The sequence below is a fragment of the Lynx rufus genome, unplaced genomic scaffold (genome assembly GCF_022079265.1).
Source record: "Lynx rufus isolate CCGP_SWC_20201006 ecotype Redwood Valley unplaced genomic scaffold, mLynRuf1.p SCAF_4, whole genome shotgun sequence".
Lineage (NCBI taxonomy): Eukaryota > Metazoa > Chordata > Mammalia > Carnivora > Felidae > Lynx > Lynx rufus.
In genome coordinates, this window is record NW_025814856.1 from 15,529,517 (window position 1) to 15,545,367 (window position 15,851).

Genomic DNA, 15,851 nt, shown 5'->3' on the forward strand with positions numbered 1-15,851 from the left:
GAGCCCCGAGTCAAGCTCGGTCCTGAGCCTGGAACCTGCTTGGGATTCCCTCTCCTCTCTCTCTGCCCCTTCCTCTGGGTGCTCTTTCTCTCTCTCTCTCTCTCAAAAATAAAGAAACATTTTTTTTTTAAGTTCACTGGTGGCCTCTCATTGACTATGCTTGCCATTTCTGGGCAGAAAGAGGACCTTCCTTCCTCTTGCTGGAACTAGGTAAGCTATGAGGAGTGGTAGTGCATGAGAGCGCTCCCTTCATGGCTTCCTAACTCAATTTCGAGTAATATTCTATTTTTTGAACTTGGTGGTATTTATACAAGTATTTGCTTTATAATTACCCATTATGCTCATATATATGTCTTACCCATTCTTCTATTTCATAAAACACTTTTGAAAAAAATAAAAGTCAAGATCTTAGAAGCCACAATGGACAGATATGAATGGCCTAAAGATGGGTACTCACACCTATTTTCTTAAAATATGGTCACAACGGGGATATTCTAGCTGTATTTAGGGCAACAACAGCGACTGCGGGCTCAAAAAGATTTAAAATAGGATGAATTAAATATATCAGAGATTAAACTGGACTGGCTTTCCAGGAGCCAACAGCAGGTGAACTGGGGGGGGGGGGGTGTGGCGGTGAAGCCGTGGGCAGTCCCCAGTTCTCTAGCTGGGGACGAAACACCGTAAAATACCTTTCATTCTCTATGCAGTGTTTTATTCTCTCTTCAACCAGCCAAGAACATGGTTAAATCCTCTTTGCTTAATCCTAATACTGCTGATTTTCATTTAAAAAATTTACTGTGAAAAAAATGTGTTATTTTGTGGAATATGCATATCTTCAGAATGTCCGTTCTACTTCAGGACAAGTTACTGCAACAGGTGAGGCTCCGCTTCGGGCGAGAGCGGGATGAATATCAAGGGGTCGTGTTAATCCCGAGCTTCAGTCCCTTCAATCTGTAACCGGTGGGGCCGCAGGTGGCGCGGGGGAGGGCCCGCCAGCCCCCCCCTGCAGGGGACCTGAACGCTGCCTTTTCTTCCCAACGCCGTGAGGCTTGAAGTATGTTTTGTGGGGTGAGAGGGCACAAACCCTAAGACTTGAATAATCTGAAATATTACGTGTGTTTTGTTCCTTTACGTAGATTCTGGACCTCAACTCATCAGCGTACAGTTCAGATGGAAGGGTCCTGGCTTTTCTCCCTTGTCTGAGTCGGTCCCCAATGAGGGTCCTTGGCCCAGAGGGCCAAGCAGCGCACTCCAGCAGCTACTATGCTCCGCCCCCCGCTCCGCCCCCGCTCCGCCCCCCTCCGCTCCGCCCCCCTCCGCTCCGCCCCCCCCGCTCCGCCCCCCCCGCTCCGCCCCCCCCGCTCCGCCCGGCCCCGCGCGCGCCCCAGCACACTTCCGGCCCGCGGGCCGCGCCCCCTCCATACTTCCGGCCCGCCCCCCAGCCTCCTCCGCCTCTCGCGCGACTCCTAGCGAGCGCCCCGCCCCCTCGTCCGCCGCCGCTGCCGCCCCCAGTGGTGGACCCGGATCTCTCCTAGGGTGACAGCAAGGGGCCCGAAGCCCCGCGACTACCGTCGCCCCATTTAGCAGCCCAAAGCCAGCACCAGGACCCCCGACTTAAATTCCAACTTCAGACCAGCAGCGAATCAACTGTTAGTTGATTACACTAACTTTAGTGTAAAATTCGCTAAGAATATCATTCGTTGTTACTGAAATTGGAAGTTCAGATCCAGGCGACCCTGTGTTTCACCTGGCAGCCCCACTTGGGATCGGCGGGACCAGCGCCCAACAAGCCGGCTGCCTTGCTGCCTGCCTGGTGCTCCACTGAGGCCGCCCTGTCTCTACACTATTTGTGGGCGCCTGGGGGGTGAGGCGGGCGGAGAACTGCTGTGAGACCTGTTACTACCAACATATTTTTAAAATAATAATAATTATTATTGGTGTTTGGCTCCTTTTTTCGCCATTAACAACAGAAATAAACGTGTGTTTTGAATTTTAAAAATAAGAAACTTGAAGCCCAAAGATGCTCCAGGAGGGGACAAAGAGACTGAGCAGCGAGGACCACTGCCCACCCTGGGGGTCCCCGTCCTGTGGCCAGCGTAGGCCAGGAGCCGTGCGGAGTCAGAGGCCTCGCGGCCTCAAGCACCCCTGTACCCCAGCTATAGCCTGTACACCTCGTCCAGCAGTTCCAGCGTGAGAGGCCTCTGCCTGGCGGGGGCGGGGGGGGGGCGGGAGGGGGGAGGGAGGAAGCAATTCCTGTGGCCCTGCCCAGGGTTCTGAAGTCACATGGTCTCACGCTGGTTCCTGGTTCGGGTCTGTTCATTACCTAAGCCCCGGCCCCCGGGCTGTGAACCCAGGGGGGTGGGGAAGTTGTGTCAGTGAACAGATAATCAGTAATGGAAACTTTTATGCTATACCAGATAAGTCATCCTGTTGTCTTGAAGTCATGAATTCTCTGTTGAATAATAAAACCAGTGGTTCAAATGGAACTTTCAAAAGCCCCAAGAGTGAAATACAGGGATGAGGAGACGGATGAGGGTTTTCTCAATCTCTAGAGGAACTAAATTGTCTCTTAAAGGTCTGTTTTGGTTTTATTTTCTCTCTTGCATTCAGCACAGGGACAGCGCAAAATCAAAGAAAAATAGTGGAAGTCATTTTAAACTTGACTTAGCAATTTCCTTGGGGAATAAGATCGCAGAAGCCAGAGTGGTCAGGTTTGAAAGAGAAGAGAGGCTTACTTTGACTAAAAAGCTGGGACTGTAAAAGAAGGGCCTCACCCTTGAAAGCATTTTGTACTTATCCTAATGCAGTACCTACACGCCCGGGGGAAGTGGGGACAGATACTAGACAACAAGGGACAGCCTGTATGCCCAGGAGCCCAGGAAATTATTCAAGTTGGCCAATCTACAGTGAGCCCCTGAAACCTAGCTAAGCCCGCCCTGCTCGCCATATACAAACTGCCCCTTACAGCTCCAGCTTATTGTTACCTTGCCCCCCGGGGGTGCAGCCCTCTGGCAGCCGTCTGAGCTGTAAATCACAAAAAATTCTGTCTTTCATCTGAAGGTCCTCGTGTTGTACCATCAAAAGAAACTTTAAACCATATAAAACAGATCTCATCTCAAGATACTTAATCTAATTATATCTGCAAAGACCCTTTTTCCAAATACAGTCGTATTCATAGGTGAACACTTGGGGGGGAACACAATTCAACCCCCACTCTACCCTCCTTGAGAAACTTTATATCTCATTTCTTGGATCATCCTCCTCTTCCCAGCTCTATGCAATGGGGAGGGGGGGGGGGTCTCAGGACCGAGCCCTGTGACCTCTTCATCTCTCTGTGTCAGCACTCACTGCAGAGATAACCTCATCCACTCCCACGGCTTTAAGACTGTCTATATCTCAGTGACTCCCACGTTTGTATCTTCAGTCTTCCCGTAGCTGGGATTCCTACATCCAACCTCCTGCTTACTATTGCCACCCGGGTGTTTAATATGCATCCCAAGCTTAGCATACCCCAAACCAAACATCTGATTTTCCCCTGCCCATCCTGTTTTAATCCTTCAATGTCTGCAGCTCATCAAATGATACTTCCATTTCATTTTTCATTTCTGGCTCAGGCCAAAAGCCTTAAAGTATCCTAGACTCATCGTGCTCTTAACATGCTGCATCCAAATCATCAACATACCTATAGGTCCTACGTCCAAAATGCATCTGGATGACCATGACCTCTGGTCATCTCCCCCATGACCACTCTGGTATACATCTCTGTGGCATCTCACCTGTCCCCCTGCGGCAGCTTCCTGGGGGGGGGGTCTCCCTACTTTGTCCTTGACCCACTAGGCAAGTCCATTCCGTCCTCAGCTCAATGCGGAGACAGCAGAGAGCCTGAGTGGACAGGTCAGACAGCAAAGATCGCCACGGGAAATCAGGCCTTATCGCCCTCCTCCCCAAAACTCTTCAGCGGACTCCCGTCACGCGTGGAATAAAATCCTGCGAGTCCCTGCTGCCCTCAGCTGTGTCTCCAAACTCATGTGCGCCTTGTCTGCTCGCTTGATTCTGCCCACGCTCGTTTTCCTGCTCCTGCACAGACACACCAGGCTCACTTCTACCTCAGGGCCTTGACACTGGCTATCCCCTCTGATCTGAATGTGCCTCCCCCACATATATGCTTGACCCTTCGCTTCCGACAGGTCTCGGTTCAAAGGTCATCTCCCGTGGCAGCCTTCTAGCACTGCCCCCTTTGAGCAGCCATCCCTCCTGCCACCCAGTCCACGCTCTTCCTCTTTCTAGCCCCTCACCCTGCTGTTTTCCGCCATAGCACTCACGGCTGCCTGACACGACCTTGCACATTTGGCCCACTGTCTGTCTCTGTGATGGCAGCCTTAGTTTTCTTTGCCACTGTACCCGTGGGGTCTAGAACACAAAAACTGACACTAATATATTTGGAACAATGGAGGAATACTCTAATGAGGTCTGTTGGTGTCTTTTCATCTACCACATAGTGAACAAATGAGGGAGGCTCCTAGGGTGTCTGTCGGCACCTTGTGACATCACACAGAGGATTTCTTTCTTTTTTTTTTTTTAATGTTTATTTATGAGAGACAGAGAGAGGCAGAGTGCAAGCAGGGGAGGGGCAGAGAGAGAGAGACACAGAATCCGAAGCAGGCGCCAGGCCCTGAGCTGTCAGCACAGAGCCCGACGTGGGGCTCGAACTCACGGACCGTGAGATCATGACCTGAGCCGAAGTCGGACGCTTCACCGACTGAGCCACCCAGGCGCCCCACATAGATGATTTCTTGGGGGATTGAGCAGAGGTTACAGAACGCTCTGCTGTTTGGGGAGAGAGCAGAGAGCACCGCAGGGGAAATGATGATACAAGGAACCTCCAGAAGTGGCCGGATGGCCTTTGGCACAGGGCTTGGAAAGCCCTAAGCTGAGGATGGAGAGGACTTGCTTTCCTGGAATATATAAACCACCACTACCCCCCACCACCCCCCAGATTCCAGGCAATTTGGTACACTGGAGTAAAAAGAAATTGCAGTCTGAAACGGCTAGATTCAGAGTTCCCGGTGCATTCGATCAGTTACAGCCAAAGCGAGGGGTGCACCTTCGGTTAACCACCAGTTCAGAAGCCTGGCTGGTAAGAAAGTGGCACTTGGGTCTCTGGGCCTCAGACTCAGGACAGGGGCCAGCAGAGGGCCTGGAGATCCGGCAGGGGCTAATACTAGAGCTAACTGCACGCGTCGTCAGCAACTTTCTGGACAAAAGCTGGGTACCAGGGGAGGGCAAGGCTCGGAAGTGATTTCGTTTCCCCAAAGCAGCTCCCCCGGTAGAAGGGTGGGAGGGAAGACAAACCACGGGGTGGACGAAGAAAATGCAGCCCTTCTCGCGATTTGCTGCGGTCATAGTCCGTAAAGGTGCCCAAAACACTGGAATAGCAAATGCTGAACCATCGCTCCCAGGGGAAATACAGACTTAGGTTCCTGCCAGCGTCTAGTACCGTTGTGTTCAACTGCTCAATACAGAACCTTATGTTGCTTCTGTCTAAAGACACCTTAGGTAGCAAATATTGTTAATTTATTGACGCTGAACTCGCGGCCGTCGGCACGAGAACGCGTGCCCGAATGGAGCTTATCTAACACGCACATTCTCTCCGTGAGGCGCATCCCAGCCTGCTCGCGCTTAGTGCACTTGAACTTAGGGGCACCAGACAGAGCTTGGGCACTACGCTTCGTGGCCACTTCAAACCACGAAACCACCAACCCCAAACCACAAAACTCTGGAAAACATGGCACTAGTAGACCACGAAAAGGACATTTGTGTTCAGCGCGAGAGCTCGTGCAAGAAGGCAGAGGGTCGTCTTGTTTGTTCAAGGTCAGCGGGGCACATCCCAAGCTTTCCGACATGGCGGCCCCCTCCCAGCAGCAGAGCCAGGGCCCAGCCGATGGTCAGAAAGAGTGACAGCAAGGGTCCCTGACCTTTGGGACCTTGGGAGGAGAACGGCCTCTGGGTTAGAAGCTGGGTGTGAGGAGGGACGCGCCCCAGCCATTGCCCACGAGGAAGGGAGGGACAGAACCCTTGCCAGGCAGAGGCAGTGAGATGAGCTCCTGTTTATACACTTAAACCCCCGTTTCCAGAGTGGAGGGGTTTCCGTGAGAGTCACCCGCCCAAGCGAAGTCCTGGGAATTGTTTTTGTAAAGCTTCAGGGACCAGCGGTGGCTGCCTTCTGGGCCCTTCTCTGCACCAGGCATGCTTAGTATCCTTCCTCATAAAAGCCCAAAGTGACTTGTCCACCGTCACACAGCCTGTCGGAGCCCCAGACCAAAGACCTGACCACCAGCGCGGTTCTGTCCCCTGTCCCCTCACCTGCTTTATAAATCTTCTCTCCAGCTGCAGTGAGGCCAGGAAGGAGGTTGCCAAAGTGGCTTCAGCAAACCCCTCCTGCCTCGCCCCTCCTATGTTTCCTTTTCCTCCTTCCCTCCCCTTCCTCTCTCCCACCCCACCCCTGCCTCCTCCCCACAGCTCAGACTGCCAGCGACCCCGCTGGTGGATGCAACCAGGCGGTCTTAGGACAGTTTTAGGCAGTCTTAGGCCTGGCTGATTCGGACACAGCACTGGGCGGGGGCGCAGGGGTGGGGAAAATCTCTGCCTCTGAGTCTGCGATTGCTGGCCAGGACCTGCCCGCGTTGTCTTTCCCTTCAGCCTCCCTGTCTCCACCATAACCAGGCCTCGGAATCGCTTGAGGAGTTTTTAGAAATCTGAGGCCCAGACCAGTTCACTGAGAACTTCGGGGCTGGTCCGAGGAATGTGAATCTCTGGCTGTCTTCAGGCCTGCTCAGTTTATGTGCCTCTTCCTAGGCCTTGACACCCCGCTCCTGTCCCAGACACCCAGAATTCTCTGGAAGATCAGGTAAATGACATTACTCACGATAGTTAGAGGGAAGACATTTAGCCTATGTTAACGTAAATGTGACAAACTTTCTCACATCATTAAATGCCTGTGTTCAAATACTTATATCATTTAAGAATTCAGAATTTTCCCGTTAGAATGTTCTTATTGATGGGGCGCTGGGTAGCTTAGTGGGTTAAGCATCTGACTTCGGTTCAGGTCATGATCTCACGATTCAGGAGTAGGAGTCCTGCATCGGGCTCAGCGCTGACAGTGAGGAGCCTGCTTGGGGTTCTCTCTCTCCTTCTCTCTCTTCCCTTCCCCTGCTTGCGCTCTCTCTAACAGGATAAATAAAAAGAACATTTAAAAAAATTTTTTTTAATAAAATAAAATAAATACATAAATAGAATATTCTTAGTAGAGCAAGACGCCAAAGGTAATATTCACAGGACATAGAAACACCGAGCCATCTGGGGATCTTCAAGGTCTCCTTGCACACTGGCTTTCAAGGGTAGTTTTAACAACACAGAACCACCTATGACATTTTCACACAAGACCTCATTCTAGACCCAAAAGTTAAGACAGGCCATTGTCTCAATACCCTCTGGTCTCCACCTCCCTCTGAATCACCTCTGTGATGCAGAAAAGCATCTGCATTTATACAACTATCCATGGGTGAGATTTCTTTCTCGGGTGCAGCTAGGACGCTGGTGCGGGACCCGGGGCGGGGCGGGGGGTGGGGGGGGCGGGTGGTTGGCAAGGGAAGGGGCGTGGAACACGGAGCATGCGCCATTGGGCCCTGGAACTGGACCCGGGGCAGGAGCCACGTCAGCGAAGGCAGGTGCTCTGTGTGGGGCGAACGTGAGCACAGGACGCGGGGCTGGGTGGCACGGAGTGAGGGGCTGTGGCTTAGGGTGTAGGGGTGGATGTGGGCTTGGGAGAGGATGGGCTGGGCAGGGCCAAGGGTGGCCTGTGAGGGCTTCAAAGGCCATGCTGAAGTGCACTGTGCGCTTGGGACCTTCCACTCCTCCCCCAGCTGCAATGCGGAGAGTGGCTGGAGCTACACAGAGGCACCTGGGGGGGACAGCAGGACAGAGGCTCTTGTGCCGCGAGAGGCTGAGGCCGAGGCCACGCTGGAGGATGGCCAAGGGTGGGGCTTTTCTTTTGGAAAGGAGAAAGTGACGCAGGTCAACACCAGGCTGGCCCGGGAGGGGGTCGTCGCCAGAATCTCGCCCACCCTCCCTGGGCCGTTGCCTGCCCCCTGCTCCTCTGTCCTTCCTTTTCAAGCCTCCCCTCCAGGAAGTGGGGTCGGGTGTGGCCACTGGCCTCTCACCCCCTTGGGGACCTTGCAGCCTCATCTGGACACACAGCTTTGTTTGCGTCAGCTTTGTTTTCTAATGGGGAGGAAGACGAGCCTCAGGAGTCTCCTTGGACAGCTCGGGGGCTGTGAAATCTGGTCCTATGAACGGGAAGCGAAGAGCGCAGAGCAGGGATGCAGGGAGCCGAGGAGGGACACGATGGCCACGGCCCTCTTCTTTGCGGCTCTCCTCCCCAGTCGGGAGCACAGCAGCCCAACGGATAAGGACTTTCAAGTGCTAGAACCAGAAAGAGTCCGGGGAAGCCTCTATCCGTTCCAGATGAAGGGGCAGGTGCTCAGAGCCAGAGTGAGTCCACTTCTCCCAACCCAGGGTCCCGACCTTGCCTTTGGTAATATTTTGTTGGCCGGAACCATGCACGCCGCGTCTTTCGAAATTCCCCGTGGAGGCTAGCACTGTTCTCGGAACTGGGAGCCAGACTCGACTGACCTTTGACCTTGAGGCAAAGAGCTGGTCCACGGGCCCAGTTCGGGTCCACATTGGGAGAGCGGGCCCCAGCCCTTGCTCTGTAAAGCTGGAAACCTCATGTCCTGCTTCCAGATCCGGGAGAGTCCAGAGTCCGGGAGATCCTGACGCACCCGGCTCTCCACAGCAGCGGCGATGGGTGAGGACGTGGAGGTATGGAAGCAGGTGTTCCAGGAATTAATTCAGGAGCTGAAACCATGGCACAAATGGACCTTGACACTAGACAAAGACCTTCTTCCCAACACCCTGCAGCCAGGGTGGTCACAGTACCAGCAGTGGGCCTTCGCCAGGTGAGTGGCGAACGGGAGGGGACGTATTCCAGAACATTCTTGTTTATTCGTGGCTGTGTATACTTGCTACTGTTCTTTCTTATTTATTTTTTTTTTAATGTTTATTTATTTCTGAGCGAGAGAGGGACAGAGCAAGAGCAGGGGAGGGGCAGAGAGAAAGGGAGGCACAGAATCCGAAGCAGGCTCCAGGCTCTGAGCTGTCAGCACAGAGCCCGACGCGGGGCTCGAACCCACGACCCGTTAGATCACGACCTGAGCCGAAGTCGGACGCTTAACCCACTGAGCCACCCCGGTGCCCCCACTTGCTACTTTTCTCATTCCATTCTGTGCTTGCAAATTGAGCGCTACAGGAAGTAAGATGCCCATCACCCAAGAAGCTTTAGCTTCGGTGAAGGCTTTTTCCTTACTACAGTGAACCTCACACCGTAGCAGGACCGGGCACTGGTGTAGGCAGACGCCTTGATGCAGAGAAATCGGGGGAGGGGATAGCAGTGAGGAAAACTGAGAGAGCTACGTTCCCTGCATACGCTCCCTGCCTCGGGGGACCTGGGCTCATGACAGAGCCTAGGAGGGAGAGGCCTGAGGAGCCCCTCCAGGAGAGGACAGAGGATAGGGGTAGCTGAGGAATATGCATCTTGTCCCCTCTGCTCCAGGCTGATGGATCCTTTTAAACTAAGACCCTCAGGAGTCCATCCAAAGCCCCACCCTTTTATCCGGGTGGGAAAGCAGAGCTCCAAGGGTCAGGTGGGTGGGGTTGCCCACCTGCCAGAGGGTGGGAGCCCGGGACTCTCTCCTAGGACTGGGTCAGGGGCTCGGTCCCTGCCCACCGCCCTCCTCTCCGGGGCAGGGTCTGGGCAGAGGAAACAGAGCTCTCCTCTCCTGGTGGCCCACGGCTTCCCAAGCCAGGAGCACCCAAGCAAAATCTCAGCTCATTTCTTCTTCCTTCCTTTCTTCCTTCCTTCCTTCCTTCCTTCCCTTCCTCCCTTCCTTCCTTCCTTCCTTCCTTCCTTCCTTTCCTCCCTTCCTTTCCTTCCTTCCTTCCTTCCTTCTTTCCTTCCTTCCCTTCCTCCCTTCCTTCCTTCCTTCCTTCCTTCCTTCCTTCCTTCTTTCCTTTCTTTCCTTGAACTCTGAGCTGGCACGTGAGCAGAGCAGCATGACCCAGAGGGAGGGACAAGGGACATCAGCCAGAAGAGCAGAGCCCAGAGCGCCACCCCCCACCCCCCGAACCACGAACTGTCGGTGATTTGACCTAACACATGGTCCCAGGGTCACCGAGGCGGAGGAAGAAGAGTGAAGCGTTTTCCAAGAGCTTCTGCACTAGATTTGGAAGTAGCCCATGTCGCTGCCCACCTCCCATTGGGCAACCGGTCACATTGCCCAACGTAACTGGGCTGCGAAGCAGGAGAGAGCACACAGGCAAGCTGGTCAGCATGAGACGGCCCTGCCGCCCTGCAGCTTCTGTGTCTCCCATGATTCCCATCGTGGGGGCAGCCATGTGCTTCCCTGCCTCCTTCCCCTCTCTCCGTCTCTCCTGCCGTGCGTGTCCAAATATCTGAGCTCAGGAAATTGCCCTCTTCCCTGTGGAGACGAGGTGTCATTCTCTTGTACCCTGAGACCAGGCACACACAGAACCCAACTGGGTTGGAGGGGCGTAAAAGGAGAGACAGCTGGACACTGTGATCTCCCTGTAATACTGGCAGGTCAGGGACCCTGGGCAACAGGGCAGAGCAATGTTTTTCTTAGGACACTAGACCTTCCCTGATCTGTGGGGCTATGACTTATTGCCTCAGTCTGTTTGGGCAGCTATAAAAAAAAAACAAAGAAAAACAAAAAAACAGAACAGAGCAAAACAGAGGCACCTGGGTGGCTCAGTCAGTTGAGCATCTGGCTTCCGCTCAGGTCATGATCTCGTGGTTCATGGGCTCGAGCCCCGTGTCGGTCTCTGTGCTGACAGGTCAGAGCCTGGAGCCTGCTTCAGATCCTGTGTCTCCCTCTCTCTCTGCCCCTCCCCTGCTCACGCTCTGCCTCTCTCTGTCTCTCAAAAATAAATAAATATTAAAAAAATTAAAAAAAGAAAAAACAGACTGGGCAACTTATATGCAACAGACATGATTGCTCATGGTTCTAGGGGCCGGAAGTCCAAGGTCAGGGTGCTAGCTGGTCAGGTGAGAGCCCTCTTCTGGGTTGGTTCTGGGTTGACTTCTGTTGTATCCTCACGTGGTGGGAGGAGCTGGGGAGCTCTATGGGATCTTTTTGATAACAGCACTAATCCCATTCACATGGGCTCCCCCCATGACCTGATCACATCCCAAAGGCCTTCTAACATCGTCCATCACCTTTGAAGGGTAGGATTCCGGCATGTGAATTGTGGGGAGGCATAAACTTTCAGACAGTAACACTTAACCAACACCCATTTGTACCATTGGTGGATTTTAGTTCAGGGTTCTTGGGGGCTGATTTAATGGCTGCTGTTGCACCTGTAGCTTTTTGACTCACTTCTGTCTACATTTGAAGAAGCCTTGGTTTGGGGCCAGGAGCCTGGAGGTCTAGTCCTGCTTCTTACGCCCACTGAGTCTCTGCACACGATTAGTTCCAACACGTGCCTCATCTCCAGCGTGATCGAGTTGGACTTAGAAAATCCCCTCCAGCGCAGACACCTTGTGATTAGCTATTTTCATGACAGACACCTGTGGGTCCCAGGGCATGTTGGCAACACCATGGAGGCAGGAGTGAGGGGCTCGCTGAGTTCTTTCCCCACTCACCACAGCCCCGGTCAAACCACATCTGTGTGTTGTTGGGTCCCCTTTCTTCCCTCTGGCCCAGCCCCCAACTCAGCCTTCCTGGGCCAAGCTGAGGGCCTCATCTTCTGTCTCCGCAGGTTCCAGTGCTCCCTGTGCTCTCGTCGTTGGGCCTCTTCCCAAGTTCAGGTCCTTTTCCACATGCATAAGAGTAAGGGGGAACCCCAGGGCAAGGTGAAGATGAGGGTCTTTGCCCAGAGATGTCGGAAGTGCTTTCAGTCTCCATTTGAGGTTCCCGAGTTCACCACAGAGAACATCTCAAGGATCCTGAATAACTTGGTGTTCCGAATTCTGAAGAAATGCTACAGAGAAGGATTTAAGTCGATGGAGGAGCTTCCTATGATCAAGGAAATCTCTCTTGAGGGGCCGCATGACAGTAACAACTGTGAGGCATGTCTACAGGGCTTTTGTGCTCAGAGTGGGGTGGGTCCAGCCGTGCAGGCACCGGTGTCCCCGGCACTTGCCTCCATAAGCTCACCTACTTTCGGGACCATCATTCCCATGCCCTCTCCCACAGGGAGTGGCACCACAGTGGACGCGGTGAACACCCAGGCCAACAAGGGAAAGCCTTTACCCAGACCCTCGTATGCAGGGCCCACGCAGGCTGCCAGCCTCCCCACCCACTGGAGCCCGAGAGCAAACACCTACCACCACGTGGAGAGGCGAGTTCAGGTCACCCGCTGGAGTGAGGGACTCTGTTCCCACATAGCCCCGAATCCCAGGTGCAGGTATGGGAATGTTTGCTGTTTTTGCCTCGTCCTAGTCATCATGGTGGTGATTATCGTAGAGACTATTCAGTGGATCTCAACGTGACGCCAAGTTCAAAGTCATGTAGTATGATCCCAAGGATAGGAAATTTCCAGAATAGGTAAATACAGAGACGGGGAGCAGATTGGTGACTGCCAGGGGCTGTGGGGAAGGGGATTAATCTGTACGGGGGCTTTTTTTGGGTGGGGGGAGGTGGTGAGTGGTGATGAAAATGTTTGGCCCAAGATGGAGGAGGTGGTTGTACAGCACTGTGAATGCGGTAAACGCCATTGAATTGTTCATTTTTAAATGGTTGATTTCATGTGAGCTTTAACGGTTAATTTCATGTTAATTTCACCTCCATTCAATGTTATTTAAAAGACACTGAAATCCTGCTCATTCTCTGTAGACCAAAACCATTATAGCCCACAGAGCCATCTGGAAATCTCAGGAGACCCGTGGGTCCTCTCACCAGAGAAGCGTGCCCAGACCCTGTGACATCAGTCTGTGGAGGCACTTGCTGTGGTTTTCATTAGGCTGAAAACCTGGGTCTCAAAGCAATGGTCTCCACAGCAGGGTCCACACAGCTCAGGGGGGACCAAGGTAGCACCACCTGTGTGGTCAAGGTAGGACCATCTACCCAGGTTGGGGATAGAACCTTCAAACTCCATTTTTTGCTTCTTTGTCCTTTACTATTTCTTGTTGTGTGGCTTATAATGTATGTTGATGTATGAGTAGAATGGTATTGTGACACAATGTGTAAATAAACAAATATACACCCACTTGGAGCGCGTGCTCAGCTTGTCACTGACTTCTTCATTTTCAGAACTCTGTACCCATTAGACGACAACTCACGTTTTCTCCCTCCCTCAATCCCTGCTAACCACCATTCTTCTTTCTATCCCCATGAATGTGACTTCCCTGAGGACCTCATATAGGCAGACTCATACAGCGTTTGTCTTCTTGTCACTGGTTTATTTCACTTAGCGTAATATCCTCATGTTTCCTCCACGTTGTAGCACGGGAAGGATTTCCTTCCTTTCTAAGGCTGAATTATATTCCATGGTTTGTATATACCGCATTCTGTTTATCCGTCTTAGACATCCGGGTGGCTCCCACCTCTCGGCTGTTGTAAGTAGTGCTGCTAAGAATGCAAGTGTATCAATAGCTCTTTGAGACCCTCCTTTCAACTCGTTTGGATACACACTCAGAAGTGGAAATGGTAGAACATACAGTAATTCTATTTTTAAGTGTTTGAGGAATTGCCATGCTATTTTCCCTAGTGATTCCACCATTTTACACTCTCACCAACAGGGACAAGCGTTCCAACTTCTCCACATCCTCACCAACACTTTATTTTCTGGGTTGTTTTCTTTATAATAGCTATACCGATGGGTGTGCTAAATTTCTAGAAAATGCAATTTTTTTTTACAATGGAAGTTTTCTTTTAAGGAAAGATATTTTTTATTGTTTTTTTAATGTTTATTTTTTATTTTTGAGAGAGAGAGCATGTGTAAACAGGGAAGGGCAGAGAGGGAGGGAGACACAGAATCTGAAGCAGGCTCCAGGCTCCGAGCTGTCAGCACAGAGCCCAACGCGGGGCTCGAACTCACAAACCGTGAGATCATGACCTGAGCCGAAGTTGGACGCTTAACCGACTGAGCCACCCAGGCGCCCCAGCAAGCTTACTCTTTCAAGGCAATATCAGAAATAATATTTGTACATCTCAGCACAGACAGAAGTATTGGGAACACAAAAGAAATGTGTAGGCAAATTCTTCTGGGGCTTGCTATTTGTTTTCAAATATTTGAGCCCAGTCTGTATACCTATTCAGCAAACTCCACAAACTTAAAATGTGATAGTGGACAAGACAGTTACAAACACATGTCTAAGGAACAAGCGTACCTAGTAGCCCCATAAACAGCTGGCAGCTGAGTGACCAGTGAGGTAGGAAGGACATGGTGGGTCGTTAATACAAAAAAGGGGTTCTGGGGCACCTGGGTAGCTCAGTTGGTTAAACATCCAACTCTCGGTTTCGGCTCAGGTCATGATCTCACGGTTTTGTGAGTTCGAGCCCTGCATCAGGCTCTGTGCTGACACTGCAGAGCCTGCTTGGGATTCTCTCTCTCTCTCTCTCTCTCTCTCTCTCTCTCTCTTCCCCCCCCCCGTCATGTTGTCACTGTCTCTCTCAAAATAAATAAACTTAAAAAAAAATTTTTTTTAATTTTTAGTGGAAGGCAAGTCATAAAATGTTTAAGATGGAATCAGCCTTAGAAATTGTCTTCTCGGGGCACCTGGGTGGCTTAGTCAGTTAAGCATCCAGCTTCAGCTCAGGTCACGATCTCTCGGTTTGTGGATTTGAGCCCTGCATCAGGCTCTCCGCTGTCAGCACAGAACCTGCTTCAGATCCTCTGTCCCCCCTCTCGCTGCCCCTCCCCCACTTGCTCATGTTCTCTCTCTCTCTCTCTCCCTCTCTAAAATAAATAAAACTTAAAAAAATAAAGATTTATTTTACTTTTTACTTCTTGAGAGAGTCCTGGATCCCTGAGTCCCGGTGGTGACCAGACTGCAGAAGAGCCTGGAACGGGCACGTGCGTGTGAGTCCACGTTTGCACAATAAAGAGATTGCAGATACAGGGAGGTGGGAAACACGTGCCGATATCCCTCCCAGAGAGACTCTACTGTATCTAAAGATAGGCGGGATGGGTGGAATGATTTAGTGTATGTCAATAAGGAAAACAAACTAGAGCACGGTAGAAAACTTAGATAATGGGGACATTAAGGGAAGCAGATGTTGAACAACTTATAAGCTCACTGAAGACTAGAGTCAAGAACTTTCATTTCAAGAAAGAATTGGAAAGTACGTTAAAATCCTAAGAAGTGTTGTTACATGATCAAAAGTTACCCTGATACCAAATATTGCTACTGACAAGTAGGGTGGGGGAAACTATTTGCTGTCCCTGTGCATCAGGAATGGAGCAGACTTAGGACACGGGAAATTAGAATCGAGTAAACCTACACCCACCACAAAACAGTACCTCGAAGTACGTTTTCCTTCCCGCTCAGGAGTAGTGAGAGATTCAAGAGACACATTGAGGTGGGAAGGAAAGGATACAGAGAAGGAAAGACAGTAACTGATTTCTGGACCTTTCTGTTTGCCATCATCACAAAGTTACCCTAAACTGGAGTTTGGCAAGCACGCCAACCGGTCATTCTAGAAAGCTCCAGTCAAGAAATGTGATGCGGACCTTGCTAGTAAGTAAAATGCACTACCGAATGATTTCACCTA

At 51.7% G+C, this 15,851-nt stretch overlaps 1 protein-coding gene across 1 annotated transcript; it reads left to right on the forward strand.

Moving 5' to 3' along the window:
• The first annotated feature begins 8,862 nt into the window (after positions 1-8,862).
• RTP3 (receptor transporter protein 3) lies at positions 8,863-12,628 on the forward strand. The gene is made up of 2 exons (XM_047094641.1): positions 8,863-9,017; positions 11,896-12,628. The coding sequence occupies exons 1-2, from the start codon at positions 8,863-8,865 to the stop codon at positions 12,626-12,628; spliced, it is 888 nt and encodes a 295-aa protein (XP_046950597.1).
• Positions 12,629-15,851: the final 3,223 nt, after the last annotated feature.